This window comes from Tigriopus californicus, chromosome 8 (assembly GCF_007210705.1).
Source record: "Tigriopus californicus strain San Diego chromosome 8, Tcal_SD_v2.1, whole genome shotgun sequence".
Lineage (NCBI taxonomy): Eukaryota > Metazoa > Arthropoda > Copepoda > Harpacticoida > Harpacticidae > Tigriopus > Tigriopus californicus.
The window spans coordinates 3,667,346-3,688,211 of record NC_081447.1 but is presented as its reverse complement, the minus strand read 5'-3'; the positions used below and the strand labels follow the sequence as shown (position 1 = coordinate 3,688,211).

At 40.8% G+C, this 20,866-nt stretch overlaps 2 protein-coding genes across 2 annotated transcripts; one reads left to right on the top strand and one right to left on the bottom strand.

Annotated features, from left to right (window-relative positions):
* Positions 1-116: 116 nt before the first annotated feature.
* LOC131884819 (cuticle protein 18.7-like) lies at positions 117-1,187 on the bottom strand. The gene is made up of 2 exons (XM_059232703.1): positions 1,029-1,187; positions 117-891 (listed from the first exon to the last, which is right to left on the bottom strand). Exons 1-2 carry the CDS (start codon positions 1,038-1,040, stop codon positions 280-282), a joined length of 624 nt encoding a protein of 207 aa, XP_059088686.1. The 5' UTR covers positions 1,041-1,187; the 3' UTR covers positions 117-279.
* A 16,855-nt stretch (positions 1,188-18,042) lies between these two features.
* On the top strand, positions 18,043-18,687 carry LOC131885089 (uncharacterized). Its single transcript, XM_059233023.1, has 2 exons — positions 18,043-18,101; positions 18,233-18,687. Exons 1-2 carry the CDS (start codon positions 18,087-18,089, stop codon positions 18,599-18,601), a joined length of 384 nt encoding a protein of 127 aa, XP_059089006.1. The 5' UTR covers positions 18,043-18,086; the 3' UTR covers positions 18,602-18,687.
* The last annotated feature ends 2,179 nt before the right edge of the window (positions 18,688-20,866 follow it).

Below are 20,866 nucleotides of genomic sequence, written 5' to 3'. Positions count from 1 at the left end.
GACTGAACGAACTGGACATCAAGTTTTAACACTAGATACCGAAGATTCTGTTCGAAATCGGAATCCGCTTACAAGAGTAGGGTCAGAATATGAAATGAATGGTCGAGGCTCAGGACTTTGATTTTTTACTGAATTTTATTGTGAGAAATTGTTTTTTTCCTTTTTGTTCAATAAAATTCTCGGATGGTCGGTTCTGAACAAAACTCGCGGTTGTGTTTCATTCCACAAATGAATGTGAAATAAATATTTTCAAATCAAACAGACTAGTTGGTTCTTTTCTTAGAAGTTGGCAAGGTGAGCGGCACGGGCCTCTTGGACCTCAGCGGGCTCAACGGGGACGACGGCACCGTTAGCGTGGACAGTCAAGGCAGGTCCGTAGTAAGCAGCGGGACCTTGGGCATAGACGGGGGCGGCGTAGGCAAGACCCTTGGCAGCGAAATGCTCGGCCTTGGCGGCTTGGACAGCGGGCTCATCAACGGGGACGATGGCACCGTTGGGGTAAGCCTGGAGACCGTTGTAACCGTAAGCATAAGCATTGGCGTATCCAAGAGGAGCGTAGGCAGCAACGGGGGCGATGGGGGCGACGGGGAGTCCCTTAGCGGCGAAGTGGGCGGCCTTGGCGGCTTGCACCTCAGGGGTCTCGACGGGAGCGATGGCACCGTTGGGGTAAGCTTGGAGACCGTTATAACCGTAAGCATAAGCACCGGCATAATTCAAGGCATGGGCACCATAAGCATAAGGCAAAGCAGCACCGTTGTAGAAGGGAGCTCCCTTAGCGGCGAAGTGGGCGGCCTTAGCGGCTTGCACCTCAGGGGTCTCAACAGGAGCCACGGCACCGTTGGGGTAGGTCACCAATTGAGCGCTGGCAGCAGCCACGCAAGCGAAAAGAACCTGCAAGAGAGAAGGGGAGAAAACTTGGTCAAAACACGCCCTTGGGGCCCGAAGGATACTCAAGTGGCACAGGCAATCAATCTTCTGTAGCAGATGGCCAGCACTAAACCAGAAGACCAACCCGAGGAGGCACTCACCAAGAACTTCATGTTTGATATTTGAGATGGCTAGTGTTCAGGACTAACTGTGAGGATAACCATGGACTCGGCACCTTAAATACTCGAGACAAATTTTGCCCCCAGTAATTCCAACGCCCAAGTCCAGATTTGGTCGCCGCAAACATAAGGAGGGGTCGCATCTTTTCATCGAGGGAAGACAGAGGAGATGGTAGTAGTGGTTGTGGTGGTGGTGTTGGTGGTGTTGGTGGTGGTGGCGGTAGAACTAGGTACACTCACAATATGTCGGGTCACCGACATCCTCTTCCCAAACTTGCGTGTCTTGAATACACAAGTCCCGCTGCCCAGGCCTCGTCTGCTGATACCCTTGCGTACGCCAGTAGACATTTCAAAAGGAGCCATCAACCAGAATACCTCCATGCGCGAACCGAATATCGCCCAGTTTTCGTATTCCACGCTCATTGGCGTCCGTCCGTTCTCATCAAATGTGATCCTGGATGAGAGACAAGGAGGCATTGCCAACGAAAACCGTCGCCATCACCTTCATCATTATCATCATCAACTCCAATCCGTCTCCCATCGTTTGTGATTGCGTAAGACATGGGAGAGAGACGCCGTTGCTCAGGGTCTCGGTCATTTGACTTGGTAAATTGTAACTGGACGAGCTGGGCTCTCTTTGTTGGTTGAGTGACTGGCACTTGGGCGAAGATTTGCAACCATTTGCCAGATAAACGAATGCAAAAAGTTAATCAAATCGTGCATTTTTTGCTTCAAAAAAACTTCTCTCATTTGCTAACAGTTGGTGGGTCTAACAAGTAAGCATTAATGTTCGATTCGATCATGAACACGTGTGAACGCATTTGTCCGTTGAGGAGGATTTTATTGCTTGAACAAGCCATGTCTTTGTCTATCTGCAATTGAAGGGCGGTAAAAAGTGCCTCCTAAAGAGGCTTATCACTTGTTTCGATCCAAGTGAATGGAATTCATCTGAATGAGAGTGATGTTTACAATGACCGGGAGATCCAATCGAATTATGAAGTGCAATCTCAACTTGAAAGGTTTACGAGCCAACCAATTAAAAGAGGCCAACCACTTATTTTTCATTGCTCCCGTTGGCCAAAGCCTTGCACAAGTATAAATATGAAATGTCAGGACCCAGGGGGATGACCAACCGATCTGCCATGAGATCTCAAAACGGGCCCGTGAATGTTGATCACCGTTGAAACTCATGTCCATGTGTTCTGTTCTTATGCATTGCTGGAATGAGAAACCAAATTTGGTGGCAAATATGTCTTTAATTACATACCAACTCCTTCCCAACCAATCCAATTTCAATCGAGTGGAAAAGTTTGAATTACAATCATTTCATTCTGCACAATCCTTGCAATCTTTGTCATGGAAACTCGTCGTTGGGCATGAGTTTGCGGCTTGGGAGACGTTTTTTGGATGTCTTCTCATTGGAATTTGCTTCAATGCCAAAGGATGCATAGACCAACCCAAACCCACGTGAGAATGGCCACTCCTTGTATTTGGAAATACTTTTCGTACAATAGGACTTGATGCCATGGCATTTTAACTTGCTCGGAAAAGTGCCTCTTTTATCGCGTATTCTCATTTTTATAGTGGGCCCTAAATGAGTCTGAGAAATAACATATGTGTTGAACGTCCGATTGAGATGGTGTAGGTCACGATCTAGCTTACAGTTGTAAAAATGTGCGATTCCTTCTCTTTTCTTTGCTGAGGTTGGAGGTTTCAGTTTCACAGGCCCATCCGGACTAATCATCATATGGTTCATTTTTTCGTTAGGTACGACATACGTATTGCTGTTTACGAATGGTTCTCGTTCTGTTCTGTGTGAATGGATTAGGGTCAAAGAGTTTTCTGGATAAAGGTGAAGAGCCTGAACAACTTTACCTCTTAGAGTTCTGTAGCACCAAGGTTCAATCTTCAAGCAACTGTCCATGTTCTATTCAGATCTTAGGGAGGTGGCACGACCTGGTTTCAAGGATCTTATGCAAGAAAGGGATAAATGAATGTTGAAGTGCTTGAAAAATCGAGAACTCCAATTTATCAATCATAGTTTAATTTCTAGATTGACGCATATTAACGCAGAGTTGTGCGATTGTATGTATATATTTTCTTGATTTTCCTAGTAATAGTACTGAATACTGTTGACTCAACGCCACAGGAAGCCATTACTAAACTAAATTTGGCAGTAGCGAATATCAATTAATGTGCCCCTACAGGGTTTATGTTGCAATTCCTCAACCTTTTAAATAGTGGTAATTTGTAAACGTAGCACACATAGTCAGCCAATTTAGTTTCATTAATATCTATTTTGTCAACATTTGCCATAAATAATGCTCGGGACAGTTTCTAGACAGCCATACCTTGATGTTTCAAAACTCTTTTGCAACTCTGATCTAAACTAACCTGAAATTAAGGATTTTTTTGCAAAAGTGACGTATTTCAGTCATTTTCAGAATAAGAATGCCAAATTAAAATTTATGAAATTAGCAGCTCAGGGCCATCATACTTTGAATGGTTCGGTGACCTTGTGATATTTGGAACGCATATTATGCCTATAACTAGACCTACTTTGTGCTGTTTTGGAAACTGAGTATTTCTTTTTTATATGCCATCGATGAAGTGAAAGGTTAAAACCATTTTTTCGACGTATTTTGGCAACTAAAGCAAAGCGGCCTGTTAATTCTGCCAGATTCTTGCCAGAAGTGCCAACTCTAATTCATTGGTGAATCAGATGTTATATGAATATAAAGTTAAGTAATACAATAAGATCAGCGTCTCGAACTGTCGAGAATTCCATTTTCAGGAGGGTAAAGAAGTCCGCAAAAGTATAAATAATTAAGCAAGAACGACACGTATGAAACAACACACAAAATTATAACCGACCTAGAAAAGTTTTTAAACACAATACCATGTCAGCCTTACGTACAAGGCTTATCTGGATCTGCCAATTCTAATTCATTGCAGGACTAGATATTTTACCATGATCTTTCGCCTACATCATTTTCGCATGACCCTTTTTTTTCGCCCACCTTGCCCACTAACCCGTGGGCAATTCATGCCTTTTATTTTTTTACCGAGGATCCCCTGTATCAGTGGAAAATCCGAAAAATCGTTTAAAAAAATATTGGCAATTACTGCTAAGAGGGACACAATCACATTTAATCTTCATAAAAGTTTGACGAAATGGGTTGGTTTTGACTTGCATTGAGACCAACTGTTGCTGTGCAACTTGCCTACTTTTAGTTCGATTGCAAGGAAATGGTTAGGAGCCCAGTCTCAGGGTCATGATTTTTGTTGCTAGTGGTTATCATTTTCTCGTCGCTTTTAAAAGCGAGAACGTCGCGACTAAAAAAGTTGAAGGCCGAGTAATGTGTAAACGGCCACCTTGCCCTGAAAAATGGAAGCCTCCCTACAAATAAGTCAATACAAAATATTGTCTGGGAAGCGAAGGAGATGAGGATCAAAGAATTATGCCTGTAAGGTGAAGGAAAAGCGAGGAAAATTTAAGTTGGGCACCCCTACAAATTTTGGGCTTTGTCGTCGTTTCCTATGGAGGAAGACACACACAAGCGTCGCCACAAAATCGCACCGTGAATTAAATAAATTTTTAATAAACCGAAGAGTTGTGTTACGAAATCCAAAGAAGTGTCGTTTATCGTGTTGTTTTACACCGTATTGTTATCGCAATTGAATATCCAAGTTCTGTTTGTGGGAACAAGGTGGTGATTTGAAATAATTGACAAATTTTATCCAAGCATGGTGCAGGTTGGCTGAGTACGTTGTCTTTAATTTTGCTTCATTGAGTCACTTCATTTGCGTTTGTTTTTGCGGTAGTTTGCATCACTTTATATCCCTTATAAAAGTTTAAAGTGTCATGAAGTAAATTCAATTTTTTAATAAATAAACCGCAGTGATAATGGAGACTTAGAAGGACACTAAAAAGAAATAAGTGTGAATCGCGATTTTTTTTAGCTCAATTCAAAAAATATATTGTTCTACGGTAATGCATCCCCTACTTATTTGCTGTCCAATTGTGGAGAGGCTATATATTTATATTTTCCATCTACGCAAATGGTGAGAAAACAAATCACTTTTCTAATCCAACCATGACGAAATGCGATTCATAAGTTCAAATAGACTTGACTTTGCTTATCTAATTTCATTTCAAGAGACTTCAACGCGTTGCCATATTTTTCACCTTACTAAAGTTTGACGCATAGTACATAAATAAGTTCCAACACATATCAATACGGATCGGAAAATTGGTTAATGATTTTCGTCACAATAATTGGTCTCTAAGTTCTGAAGATAAGTCGAAATGCAGGGTGCGTACAAAGTTCGAAAATTTATATTTCTGCAAATATCTTTTGAATAGATCGACAAATATATGTCTTTTAGGTGAGAAGAAATCTCGATAATCTGGCCGCCATGGTGCTTTTCTGTTGGTTTTATTGTCCTTTAATCTAAGGGTCAAGATCTGAACTACAGAAAGTTGCGAGTTAAATCCAAAGAGACAAGTCAGGCAGGGAGTTTAAGGAGTTTAAAGAGGAAGGAAGCCAAAGAAAAATGCAGAGCGTCTGTTCGTCCTTTGGTCTCCAAGCCAGGTCCCCCTGAGGACCCTCTTGTCTGAATCAGCACATAAATCCAGGAAAAATGCACTAATTTGATAAATGTATCAATGTTAAAGATCTAATGCGTCAAGCAAGTGAAAGCGTATGCTAGCTGAAGCATTCCTAGAACAAACTAAATAGAATGGAATGCCAAATTCGTTTGAAAAGATGTCAAATTTTTCATTTTAAAAGATCCATTTTTCAAGACACTGGGCCTTAAAAATTTTAACCACAAATATTAGGCTAAGCTTTAGTAGCATCAGTGTTCAATATAACTTACTTTTTCTCTTCTTTACACGCAGACGCGGATTTGCAAAACAGTAGAGTGCCGCATTTTCTACGCACCCTGTACGTTTCACGAAAGCGTGAAGGTAAGTTATAAAAGTTAAAGAAAATGTAATTTGGTTGGTTATTTAATTTTTTTGGTGGTCTTTAATGCATGAATTGTTTCAATATTGTTTTGCACGCACCTCTTGCTCTTTGGGTTGTCTTGTCTTGAATTCAAATAAAATTGAATTTCAAAGCAGATTCATTTCTACAACTTCAAAGTGTGATATATATTTTGAAGCAACTTGAAATCATTAATGGTTTGTAAAATCAATATCAGCATTGTTTGATAATCTAAGTCAATGGTGTACAGACAATCTACACCATAAGTCATAAAAAATCACTGTACATTTTTAAGAGGAGATGGTCCAAATAAAGAAGCTCGCTAGAAGTAGAAGCATTGCAACATCGAAACAAATGTTTTTTTTCATTTTCATTCTTCGGTTGTTTCGGGAAAAATGATATGTAAGAAATTCATTTCGCACGCAGTTCTTCTAAATTTTGCCAATTTACAACAAAACCCCTTCAATTTTTCTCAAAATCTTTTTTTATGTGACTTTAGGGTCGAAATTCGAAAGTACTTTTGTTGTCCTCAATTTGAAGAGCCCTGCGGGACTAAGTTGTCATCAAACTACGTTATGAAGACCAATAGTATCGTTCCCATGCCAAGGACTCAAATTGCAGATTGTTCCCAGCGTTTGGAGCCACCCTGTACTCGAAATGAAATGCAATCTTTGCGGGAGAATATTGATAATTCTTCAACTTAAAAGTGTGATCCACCATGGCAGTTACATTGGCGAATTGAGTTGCCCTTGGATGAAGTTCTGTATATTGCATTGGTCATGCAAGAAAAAAACGGAACGCTTTATTGCGTTTTTCAAGAGAATAAAACAATCGGCAAAATTATGAACCAGCAAAACTTCATATACAAAAAATCATTTGGAATGTACAGTAATTCTTCTATATTTTGCCAAATTACAACAAAACCCCTTCAATTTCTCTCAAAATATTCGGTTTTAGGTGACTTTATGGTCAAAATTCGAGAAGAGTGGTTTTGCATCGAAATGACTACATTAGTTCAAAACTTAATTTAACCCTCAAAAAGTATTCTTTTGACCCCCTCTTATCAAGTTCTACTGTAAAGGCTGCGCCATAAGCGTGGACATTTGGATCAACACATTTCAAGAACACACGTCTAGATCTATTTAACGATATGGTATAGGCTTAGATTTTTTTTTTTTGGGGGGTTTGGTTTTTCACGGGCTTTTCTAACCGCTACAGGGAATGTAATCCCCAGTACTATTAAAATGAAAGATTATAATTCGTCTATTTATTACCTTTCAATTTTTATATGATATTTGGTCTACCAACGAATTTGAGTTGGCAGACCGAGCTAATCCTTGAATGTAGGGTTGATCTGGAATGCTATCTAAAATTTGTCCAAGTCTGACTTGAAAGATGCTACCGGATCAACAAGGCCTACGTATTCCTTACGGATATTAGAGGGAAGCAAATTAAACAATGAAGGAGCCGAGAAAGAAGAGATGTGGACTTCATTGTTCGAACTAGCCTGGATTCTCGAAGACTTGAAGGTGCTCTCAAAACGCACATTAAGCCTCTACGGTCACTAGAATTGACCCTAACCCTGGGTTGGGACAAAGCTCATGGATACTTTTGAAAACGTACAATATCAGATACCTTTCGTACCTTCTCTGAGTACTGTACAATCCCAACCGTTCTAACCTTTCCCAATACGAGAGCTCTCTATTCCTGTGATGTTCCTAGTGAAACATCTTTGGACTTGCTCGACCTTTTGCAAACCTGCTGAACTCATTGGAGCCCAAATGGGTGAGGCGTATTCAAGATGTGGCTGGACAATCGACTTGTACAGACTTAGCATCGTGATGCTATCTCTGGACTTAAACGTGCGATATATCCAACCACACATTTGAAAAGCCTTACCCACCTTCAGCTGGATATGCTCATCGAACTTTCCATTATTTTGGAGGACTACACCTAGATCTTTCATAGATGAGACCTGCTCAATATCTTTACCTCCATTATCTACGAGTGGAATATTTAAAGGAGTTGACCCAAATGTCATTGAGCGGAATTTCATTCCGTTCAGGGTCATATTACTCTCAGTTACCCAAGAGTAGATTCGATTTAAGTCCTTTGCAAGGCTACTGGAATCTTGGCCATTCCTACCAGAAACTAACTTTGTATCGTCAGCATAAGAAGAGAGACTGGCAGTGATACTAAGCTTTTGAAGCGGGGCAACGAATATGACGATTTGACGATTTATATGACGATTTGAAAGCAATTAACTTTGTAAAGAAAGATACCATGCTTTATCAATTAGCAAGCCTCTTGTATCTTCCTCTTTTTTATGCCTCTTCATGGACCAGATAACCTGAACATCCTTTTGTCATAGCACCTTTGGTAGTAGTAAGGTTGGAGACGTCCGCACGTGGTTCGATCTAGTATTCAACTGTTTATTCATCTTCATTCAGGGTGATACCCTACATAACTCTCCCCCAGTTCCGTCAAGGAACTATGTACAAAAAAAATAAAAACAAAAAAAACACGAAAAGAAAAGCAAACAAAAGCGGTTATAGGAGAAAGAACAACCAAAGGTGCAAAAATCGGGTCAGGGAGGTAGTCACGTAAGGTTCTTGGTAGGGTGTAAAATGGCGAGGGGCCCGAATGCAGGTTTCAGTCGTCCGATGGAGTCAGTGTCTTCAGTTCCATTCTTGTCGAGATTGGTGGAATCATCTCTTTCCCAGATATGTGTTGCAGTTTGCATCCCTTTGAGCAAAAAGGAGTCTCTGTCGACGTCTCGGTGCCAAGCTGCAGGGCTGAAGACATGGCCATCCATAGCTTTCCTGAGTTGTCAAACGAATTCGTCCGTCCCCGTAAAATGGGGCGTTGGCGGGCGAGAAAAGTACGCTCCGGGGAGAGTAACAGGTGCACCAAAGACTAATTGGGCAGGGCTGAACCCCAGATCTGACTTTACCGCGTTCGAAGGCCCAAGAGAATAGGGGGTAGGAGGGCTGTCCAGTCCCCAGTGGAGGAGGCAAGTTTGTCTTCCAATAGTCTGTGAAAGCGCTCAACCATCCCATTACAAGCCGGATGATAAGCAGCGGTTTGACGCACGTCGTACCCGAGGTAGACGGCCATAGATGTCCATAAATTGGAGGTGAACTGGCGGCCACGATCACTAAAAATTGCCAATGGCAGACCAAAACGGGCAGTCCAATTTTCAAAGAGAGCCCTAGTACAAGTTGGAGCACTAGCATCTGGGAGAGGAATGGCCTCTGGCCAACGTGTTAACCGATCGATCACTGTAAAGATATAGACCATCCCATTTGCTGGGCTAAGCGGGCCGACCAAGTCCACATGGAAGTTGGCAAACCTGGCAATAGATGCGGGAAAAGCTTGCAGTTGGGGCTTGTTATGCCGCTGAACCTTGGAGGCCAGGCAATCCTGACAGTTGGCAATCATCCAAGCAACATATACTCCTAGAATGGGCCATGAATAATTAGTTGCAACCAGGACTTTTGTTGCCTTGATGCCGGCATGGGCAAGCGCATAGAATGTGTCGAACACCTGACGGCGAAATGGTTCTGGGACTAAGGGCCGGCAGAGACCAAACCGGGTGTCAACAAGGAGCGGAGTACCGTTGTCCATTATATCTTACTCATCAAAAGGGAGGTGGTTAGAGACCAGCACCGGGTCGGTTGTCTGAGCCGCTGCCACGGCATCCACTAGCGGTGAGTAGGCAATACTTCCAATGCCGTAGTGTTGCAGAGGCAGGTTCCGACTGAGGGCATCGGCAACAACATTTCGGCCTCCCTCTAAATGACGGATATCAGAGACCACTTCGCTGATTTCAATTAGCGTACGGGCCACACAATCAGACTCTTGAGCTGCCGGGTCCCGACGGAAGGCAAATGTGATGGATTTGTGGTCCGTCAAGACGTGGAGTGATGCTGGTGGAATGCCGTTGAGGAGATGCTTGAATTTCCGTACGGCTCGCTTGATGGCCAGCAATTCGATGGAGTCTGTTGCTCAAAGAGGCTTGGAGCAAGATCAAGCCATCTTCTATCAGGAATTGCTGGACCAAGTGTGGGATGGTTGTCGGGCTAGAGGAGGAGGAGGACCGAGAAGACGCCACTGTTGCCCCCTTCCCAGGGAATGACGTGGACGCCGATCTGCCTGTTTGCAGGCCAGCCACTGACGAGGACATCACTAACAAAGTCAGGGACGAGTTTCAGGATGATCTGGCCGCTGAGGACCACCAGGATGATGACCTGGACGAGGAGGAAAGTGACGAGGACCTCCCGCACTCAGTGAGACAACGGAAAGCTGGACAACTGTCCGCCGGAGACTCCTGCTTCATGAATTCACAGACTCAAGTCAAGATCAATACGGTTCTTAGCCATAACTTCATAGCCAGTGTGTAATTCTGTGACGAATTAAAGACGTACTTGGTGCGTAAAAATACAACCAACAAACTGTCCTCCTTGCATTTTCTTTCATTTTTCTCCATTTTTCGGCTGCAATTCGTTTGGACCGCAAAACTATGTCTAATCATAACTTAAAAAGGTGTTTTCTGTCGTCAGTTCTGCCTCATCGAATATAAGAGCAGAAATTCGCGGCCCCTAAGCTGCTCTTTTATCCATTTTTTTTGTAATGTATAATTACTATGAGTACACATGATAAGGTCTTTTTCAATGCATAGACTGGTCTGGTACTTAGCCTGCAATAGACCTGAGTGAATACAACGCTGAAGGGCCAAACATGAGACCATGAAAAGTGATAACTAATTACTATGCAGCGAAATTTGATTTGTTTGGATACAACCTTCTTCTGACCACTTAACGTTTGGAGCTTTGGGGAAGTTGTTCCGGCCTTCAATTGTACGAAACAAACACGTCAGACCAGTTCGAATTATCCTTGAGAAATTTGGTCAAGGCTGCCTGAGAATAACGGCTTTGGTAACTCCGGTCAAGACACCTTGAACGTGTTTTTCTCACATGAGGACATGAAATGGCGAACGCATTTCAGGTAGTACTAGTCACGGACTTCTAGAGATATGAACTGCGAACGGATGCCAAAATTGCTTATCTCCTAAACCGTTCGCTTTATTCAAAATATACACTTAATACGACCACAAGATATTGTTTAATAGATGCACTTGGCCAAGTTTAAGCCCAAAGCTATGCTTAGGGGACCCAGGAGATATGGTCAAAGTTATGAAGTAAACACTACATAAAATTCGAATTTTCGGTCTGCTCATGGTCAGCTACATAAACTTTTGACACCATATCTTTGAAACGAACCACTTTACAATGAAAAGATATAAGAGAGACTTGTCTATTATTGATGAGATCTACGTTTCTTATTTTCTACTTTTTTTTTGAGAAGTGGCTCAGAGTCGCTAATACCAAGAGCAGGCCGATTTGGCGGGAGGCTCGTTTTGCAGTATCTCTAGAAGTCCGTGCACTATTCTATTAGTATCGAATTCATTTGCAAGAAAAACACATGAAAGTGTTGACCATATTGACCTTTTGAAATCAGAACTTGAATAAACTTCCTGCAAAGAACGCCTGCGCTATTGAATTAACAGTTTTTTTCATGAGAATCGATTTTCAAAGCATGGTTTTCACTCGAAACCATTTGAAACCAAATCTGATATGTGGAATGTTCTTTGTCTTCACAAATGGCTAGATATTTACTTTCCTGTCTTGAGGACGTGATTCGTATGGTCAGTGATGTGTCGAAAAGAAACACCACATGTGTTGTGGAGTGAAAGGTTCATAAACCTTTTGCAAAAAAATTTCCTTGGTTGAATTCCTTTTTCATGCGGAAACAGTGGAACTTGCTAACCCTTGTTTTAACTTGTATGGCTCAAACTGTCTCGTCCTTTTAGAAGTTGGTTGATATGGAGAGAACAGAATCCGAACATTAATCTGAATAAGAAAGATTGCTGGCATGATTTCTGCTTCCTTCTTTATTCCTTGATCCTTGTTTGGGACCTTTGTTTTTACTTCTGTGTTGCATGATTTGATGAAGAATTAAATCTTCAGCCAGAATTTTTCAGCAATTTCTTTTTGGTTTTGGTTTTCACTGGCTTTACTAACTGCTGCAAAGGATGCAATCCAATACATATTTGGTCTACCAAGAAATTTGAATATCAAATTCAGTTCCCTATTTTTTTGTTTGGGGAAAGTCTGCGAGAAAAAGAGAGCGGCAGTTCAGGTACATCTGTTATGTTGTCATGGGTTTGATCCAGCCCAAAATTATTTTGCGAACAAAAACACCTTCAGCAGCAAAAACAGTAAAATAGGCTCCAGAAGAGAGTCACTTGTTTACGATGACATGTGTATCAATTGTATCTTGTCATAATGCCTAAAATTACAAAAAAAAATGATGTTAATGTTTTGCAAACTCAATAGATAACCTAATAAGTAGAATTGGGTGCCTAGAGTTTGTAACACATAAAAATTCAGCAAATAGCCCAAAAAGGACCTTTTCCCCACTTGAATATTTTCCCTGCATATTTACACCTTTTTTTGCCCATGTCCACAACTCTTTCCATTTTTTGCCCATGTTTCTCAACTTTCAAGATAATTATTTTGGCTGAGAGGCAACTTCTTTTCGGAAGCTTAGTCATGAAAAACACTATTGAATATGTATTGCAAGGTTATAACTAACTGTTTCCTAAACGAAAAGCAATTTAGTTGAATTATGGATAGAGACATTTTACATAGTTCCAAATATTTTGGTTCCTCTCTAATTCTATTCTCAATACAATATTTCAGAAAATCAAACGGCTAGAATATGTCATTAGAGATCTAAAATGAAAATTACTACATCTGACCTACCTGGCTTCTTCATAACACACTCAACGGTGCAAAACATTAAACATGACGATACTCTCTCTTTTGAGCACTTTAGTCAAAGTTATTGATATCAGACTTTGATGAAGAAGGTGATAAGGATAGATCCGAGCAATTATCGATCTATTGTCATACAAGACCCTTTTATAAAAGTCCTATCCCACATCCTGAATCAAAGACTCACTAATTTTGTGGAGGAAAGAAAACTTCTTCCCGATCTGCAATTCGGGTTTGTGAAAGGAAGAGGTTCAGTCGGGGCAACCACACTGCTACGGGAGGTGGTCCTCCAAAGATTGTGCTTAAAGCAATGAACTTATGTTGCATTTATTGACTTCAAAAAGGCCTTTGACTTGATCGACAAGTCCAACTCGTGCACAAGCTCCAACTCCTTGGAGTAACGCACCAATTCATCCTCCTACTTTTCAACATTTTATGAGATACACACCTCTACATACGAACTGGATCTCGGTGTTCATCAGCATTTCGCTCAAGCAATGGTGTGCTCCAAGGAGACCTATGCTCCCCTACCTTATTCAGCCTCTTCTTAAGTGATCTTTCTCAATATCTCAACTATGAGGGTGTGTCTCTGAACAACCCAGAGGTCTCATACATGATGTATGCAGATGACCTATGCATTTGAGGATGCTCGGATGAAGACCATCAACGCCGTCTCAATGATCTCCAAAGATACAACCTAAAAAAGCAATCTAACCGTCAACGCCATCATATCAAAAGTACTGGTATTCCATAGGGGTAGACTTCCCCCGTCCTCTTTGTGCTATGGATGCCAAGTCATCAAGAGAGTGAGTTTAAGTACCTTAAAGTCACCTTCAGCTCACAGCTGAGCCAAGATCGGTTTCCTTTTCCCCACTCATGACCTCCCCAACCTTCCTCTTCTCCTTGTTTTGCGAGTCTTTCAGACTTGCATCTTACCTTTATACGAGTATGGCTTTCCAGTATGAACTTCTGGTACAATATCTAAAAATGCCTGGGACACCACGAACGCGACCTTTGCAAAATATCTCAAGCGATATCTGGTTGTGCCTTTCTCCTCAAACAATGACATGGTTCACTTCTTAACTTCCACGTATCCGGTTGAGATATGGTTGAAGAACCTGGTTCCTTACCGAATATCCCCAATAACATTGGGATCTCGTTTTAAGGGATGTCGTTTCACCCTCATGGACAACGTCATCCCACTTTCCACACCGACCACGTTCGAGTCCATTCAGTCATTCTTCTGGAGACGCCGAATGATGTCTGCCATCCCCTTTAACCCGAAAGTTGATCAATAAGATGTACGAAACATCACAATAAACAAACAATAATAATTTATGTCGACTTACAGGATCACAGTCTATTGGACCAAAAGACATGCTTGTCCTAGGAACGAATTTGCCACGAGAAATCCTACGTCAGTTCTTCTCAAAAAAACATGGAATTATTTGTGACTTTAAAGCACTTTTCATTCAAGCTATTATGGAAAGTTGAATCGTTGTTCTGCATTTTGGCGATAGAAGCTCAAAAAGTGATCAGGTATTAAATTGAATGGGGATTTACCAGATGCAATTGCTCAGTCCAGAGAAATTGGGTTCATTATTGACAACAAATGTCTAAAAACCCGGAAAACCTTAAACCCAATGATGATACGGTGTCGGTTGGCCACGATCTTGTTGAAGGCATGAGGTTTTTTTTTAATCATCACCTAATAAGGGATCAAGTTAACTTCCTAATCCCACATAACTTCCACGCCTTGATCTAATCCTAGCTCTTAATTGTGAAAATTGGGGCATACCACACTGGGGCATAACACTACTGTGCCCTTTGTTGATCTCCCACCTTTGCTTATTTCACTGACCCAGAACCCTTTTCCATGCAATTGTTTTGATGTACTCGCATCTTCCTTAACGAACTCATGGTGGTTTGATTTTTAAGTGATTTCATGGCTTTGAGCATACTGGGATTGAATTTCTTGTGGAATCTTAGGTTGCACAAGTGGATGAGTTTAATGACATGTGACTAATTGAGCGTGATGCATGTTTGGATGCAAACACGTAATTGATGATGATGTGTAATGGATTAGTCAAATTGTTTGGGAATTGAATTCCTCGTTATCCTGGAGATTTGACCCGTCACTTTCTGCTGCTCTGACCTTGACAGATGGCGTCATAATTGTTTCATCAGCGTAAGAAGGGATACTAACTTTAAAACTAAGCTTCTGAAGTAGAGCAATGAAGAGGATGAAAAGGAGAGGACCTGAAATGGAGCCCTGAGGAGCACCCGACTTAACATCATGCATGTCACCTAGGGATCCCTCAACCTTAATCAATTGCTTCCTAACACAAATCAAACTTTTTAACCAATCGAGAACCTTGCCTTGGATCCCAATCTCAATCAGTTGGTCAACCGTACTAAAATGTGCTCGTAACCCATGTTGGCTGGGAGGAATGATTTCATGGATGTCAAAAAACCTTACAAGTTTGAACTTTACGATCTTCTCGAAAACCTTCGAAATCTTCGAAGTGAGAGAAATGGGCCTTATCGCACACTTCGAAAATCGAAACAGTACGAGCTAACTTTTTGGCATGCTTTAGAGAAGTGGGAAACTTGCCCTGATCCAAGATCCAACCCATCAAGTACGAAAAAATAGGAGTAAGAACCCAATCAGCATCTCATCAGAAACTGATGGGGACCTAGGACCAAGCTAGTCCCTGATGGCATCTTTATCTGTGACTAAAAGATCCTCTAAGTGCTCAACTTGACCAGCCTCGCTAATCTCAACATACCCAATAATGGAGCAATGGTCTGTTCATATTAAGGCACATCTTTAAGCCTCTACAGTCAATTCTAGGTCTAAAATCAGGGTTGGGACACAGCTCATGAATGCTCTTGAATGCCTTTTCTGAACACTATACAGTCCCAAACATATTAATATTGCCATAGCGCTACATGGTTTCCCTTTTCTTTTCTCTTAATTAAACGTGGAACCTGTACTGAAATGGGGTTTATTTGTTGGATTATTTTTTGGCACTTCTGTATCAAAAGAGACCTAGCAACACATTGCGTCAGTTGATGGCAAATTTGATATGGGTGAGTGAAATGTAATAAGAGAAAAAAAAACGATCCTGTGGTATGCCACGGACTTGGGTATGCTTACTGGTAAGCACAACACAGTTGATGCATGACTTAAGTACAAATGTTTTGACATGACGAAATCTGCTTTTGTTCAAAGTACCTTGTGCGTAAAAAGAACTGAACTTTGGAACCAAACAGTTTGAAATGGTCATATCTCTGTCAATAATGAACCGATTTAGTCGAAACCTCATTTGCGAACCCTTGCGACAATAATCTATTTAAGTTATCAATAATAATCTATTTAAGTTATCAATCTGCCCTGCTCTTGGCGTTCATACATGCCTCTAGATAATGACGGAACGCCGAGCAATTGCTGAGGATGAATAGGAAGTTGAACCCGTTGAACCCCCCTATATTTCTGGGTGAGTGTGACCATCACGTCTTTTTTCAAAGGACAATTTTGTTTTGCAGGCTTTGGCTGTAATTCGTGAAATGCATTTCCTCCTTCCTAAAACTGGACCAGCTGACGGATTTGATGATTTGTCCAACAGGAAACTAAAGCATTCCAATCTGACCCGCCACCGCCCACAGATTTTTATTTTGAATTTGCTTCTAGACGTTCCCCATTCCTATTGAGAATCAAAAGTCTTTAACAACCCATCCTTTGACTCAACAATCATCTTTTATAGTCTTCTTCATGACAAAAATGCTCTCCAGCTTACCCCAGTGAGCTCAAAAACCTCAGATGCGGGTATGTCCGCGAGGAGAAGAGCACCAAAGGCTTTTTGATTTGGCATTTGCCGTGATTAAACTTGGGTTTTGAAGTTTATTTTTTATCACTCACTTTTCGCCTAACCCACATCTGTCCATTTCTTTTCGTTTTGTCTCTCTAACGTATTTATTTCCGGAAGTAGAACAAAAAGAGTTAACAGTCCAGTTCTATATGACGCACCCGCTACATATAGAATGAAGAGTTTATTAGTAACCTAGCACACTTTTGACTTTAGCTGCATGGTGCATTTTAAGTAGGAAAAAGGCCTGCTATAGTCATTTAGTACAGTAGACTGCTTAAAGAGCAAGTTTGTGAACCCTTTTTGACATACTCTTGAACTTTTCTTGCTATGTCATTTTGTTGTTTTTTGCAACTGGCTATTTCAAAAGAGCAGAATGAACAAGAAATAGTTGCAGTTCTTCCATTTTTTGCATGGTTCATCGCATTTTTGCCGTTTGTATTAAATTTTTAATTACATTCTTGGCCAATTTTATGGGCATTATTCGGACGGCGAGGATTATTACAAAGTCCTTTTTTATGCCTTCTGAAAACAACGGCACCAGCAAGTCTATGAATCTTTACTGAGGCTTATCAGTGATCCGGTGACTTTATTCAATCCCAGACGTTCCTGACAAGGGAAGAATTAAGTCGCCGATCAATGTTAGAAATTCATTGCTGCATGTTTCTCGTGTGCTCATAAAACAAAAGTCTTCTTTCAAAATCCTCATCACGTCTGATGAACTCTTAATATTATTAAAAACATGAACTTTGTGACATGCAATATTGATTACAATTATCCATGTATTACGTATGTTTATCTCTTCCCCGAAGCCACTGAGGGAATCTATTAACATGATCTGTTGAAGGAGCCCAATTTATTTTCCTTTTTGTCAAGTTTTCGATTGATTCTTGATATTAAAGTCCGACTTAAGTCCGAAGAGATGTCATCATGAGAGGTTGTGCATAGAAGCTAGGCAAAAAAGCCAATCGGGTAAAAGTCACGAAAGTTTGGGATAGTGCAGTATTCAGAATAAATATGAAGTTCAATAATAGATGTAAGCGCGTTTTAGTCTTAACCTGGTAAGAGAGTCCGTAAAAGAATAATAAAAAAATGCTAATACTCAGGGCCCTGAGGTCCAAAACAAAACAAATAATGAAACGCGGTACATAATTTGGAGAAACGGGAGTAAATGATTTTGCTCTAACATTCGTGCCTGATGGGCCGTGCAATAAACATATTTTTTGCCCTGCGTAGAGCGTGAGCAAGCATATATTTTGAATGGGAAGGTATGAATATTTTTAATATAAAGGAAATAAAGTGTTCGGATACCTTGTCCACTTGTTCTCTTGCATCGTTAGCATGAAATACTTCTTGGTAAGAATGACTGGACATGCTTGGTGGTATACTTTTTACCGGAGACCACTCAAGAAGGCGCTATTCTCTTCCAAATCTAGATCTAGGTATTGTTCTTGTTCAACTCTTTACTTCAATGTGTTTTATTTCAGGTCTTATTCGTTTGTGTGGCAGCTGCCAAACCGCAGTTCGGTTACGTTGGCTCTCTGTCTGGTGTGCCCTATGGTTATGCAACCCATGGTTTGAACAGATACGCCGCAGCCCATGATTACGGTTACACCGGTTACGTTGGCCCACAAGCTGATGCCCATAATGTCAACGCCCAGGCCGCCCCCTTCGGCGTAAAGCGAATCCCAGTTGGCTCTTCCAGTTTTGACAGCATTGCCCTGCAATATGCGGGTGTTCATGGATACCTTAACAACGGTCCCATGGCTCACTCCAACGTTGGCTTCGTCCCCGTTGATGAGCCCGCTGTCCAAGCCGCCAAGGCCGAGCAAGTCACCTCCAAGGCTCTTGCTTAAGCAGCTGCCGTCTATCCCCTTGGCTCCGGAGCCGGTTAAGAACGTACCTTTCCATCCTATAAATAAAAGATACATTGTATCAACAATATTGTGCTTTGTTATTTACACTCAAGCATCCCACAGATGGTTTTTAAAGAGTTTTGAATTTGTAAGATGGGTAAGAAAATCAGGCAACAAAAAACAAGAATGATTCGCAGACAAGAATAGCAAGCAGCGGCCACAAGATACCAATAAATTTTTCCACCCTTCGAGAAGACCGGCATTGATGTCCACTGAAAGTGTCTGAGGTATAAATTCCTGCAAAATCAACTTACCCCATGGGCAAGTATGGATGGATGCCTTACCTGCACTTGCAAAAGGCCTGGGGCATTATTCGTTCCTCAATAAAAGGAACGGATTACAGTTACAATTACCTTGGCTAAAAGGAATAATTCGGTACACAACCTTTACTCGCCAAAAAATGTAATGGCGTTACTAGTTACAATTATTTTTGCTAAAATCTTAGATGACCAATATTTCAGGGGTTTCGCCTCATCAAAACCATATTTTGGTGAATTAATGGTTATATTTTTGTTTCAGACAGTCCAAAAGTTTAAAGTTTTCCTGCCAACATGCTATGCAAGTGAGCATTGATCATGCTTATTGGACTGCATCACTACCATTCTTGGCCATGCTCGTTTTGCTAAGAAATGCATAATAGGAAAGTAATTTCTTTTCCAAATTTGAACTACTTCAGGGCTTATTTCAAAAGCCGAAAATATGTATTCAGGGTGGTAAATACGAATCCGGACAAAGTTAAGGTACCATAAATTAGGGTTACGTTGCAACATGAATTTTGCTTTTTTTTTTTTGAAAAATCAAACGTAAGAAAGCTGATTTGCTGTCGTCTATTTTATTTTTTCTCTGTAATTTGAAACTGCCTTCGAAAGCGTGTCAAAAATGTTAACTTTGCTAGTATTTGAATAGATATCCGAATCATTTTCAAAGTATTTAGCGATTTTCAAAATACTTAACAAGTATCAACTATACTCATATTACCTTCTCCTGGAGTACATATCATTTAGATATTTCACATATAACACTGACATCTTTTCCTGAGCTCAACCAATGAGGGAGATTAAAGCAATGGGTTGACAAGAGAAGGTAGGAAAAATATCTGATATCTTTTATTTTACCTATTAGCTATAAAATTCAAAAGCATGCATGAGCTTTGTCCTAACCCAGGATTGAGGGTCAATTCTAGCGACCGTAGAGGCTTAATGGCGTTTTGAGAGCACCTTCAAGCCCTTCAAAATCATGTTTGTTTAAACCATGAAGCCTTCCTCTCTCTCCGCTCGGCTTATTTTATTTACGATTTGCGTCCCTCAATTTTTCTTTTCCAGACATCCTCACAGGTCCTGGGATTTAAATCCCAGCAGTTCAAGACGTGAAATTTATTCATTTTACTAACTTTTGTTTATATATATTATTTAATCGACCAACAAATTAGAGTTGGCTGATTTGGCTAACCCTTGAATGCAAGTTATTGATTGGGAATTTTAGTCAAAAACTTGTCCAAATCTGACTTAAATCCTGCCACTGAATCAACACTAACATATACGAATATTTGAAGGCAGCAAATTGAACAATGAAGGAGCCGCGAAAAGAAGAGAAGTGGACTTCATTGCTTATACTAGCGTGAATTCTCGAGGCTTGAAGATGCTCTCAAAACGCACATTAAGCCTCTTCGGTCACTAGAATTGACCCTAAATCCTGGGTTGGGACAAAGCTCATGAATACTTTTGAAACTCACAATACAAGATACCTTTCGTAACTTCTCTCAGTACTTTACAATCCCAACCTTTCTATCCTCTCCCAATATGAGAACTCTCTCATTATCCTCAACGTTCCTAGTAAAAACATCTTTGGACTTGCTCGAGCTTTACAAACTTGCAGAACTCATTGGAGTTCAAATGGGCGAGGTATATTCAAGATGCGGCTGGACAATCGACTCGTACAGAGCGTTAACATGTCTTAAGTCAAAACTTATACTATTTTTGATGAAAATTTCGAAACCATATCCCAGAGCTAACCAGTTGAATTCGTTGGTGAATCTGATGCAATACTGTATTTCTTTAAGTAGTGGGGATTCCATCCCAAATAACGGTAAGGAGGATCACAAAAGTTGATAAAATGAAAAAAAGAGCAAAATGTTTTAATTGCTCCTTTCAAGCCCTCCCATTTCTCCAAACCACGTATCCCTTTTATTCTGTTTTCAACTTCGAG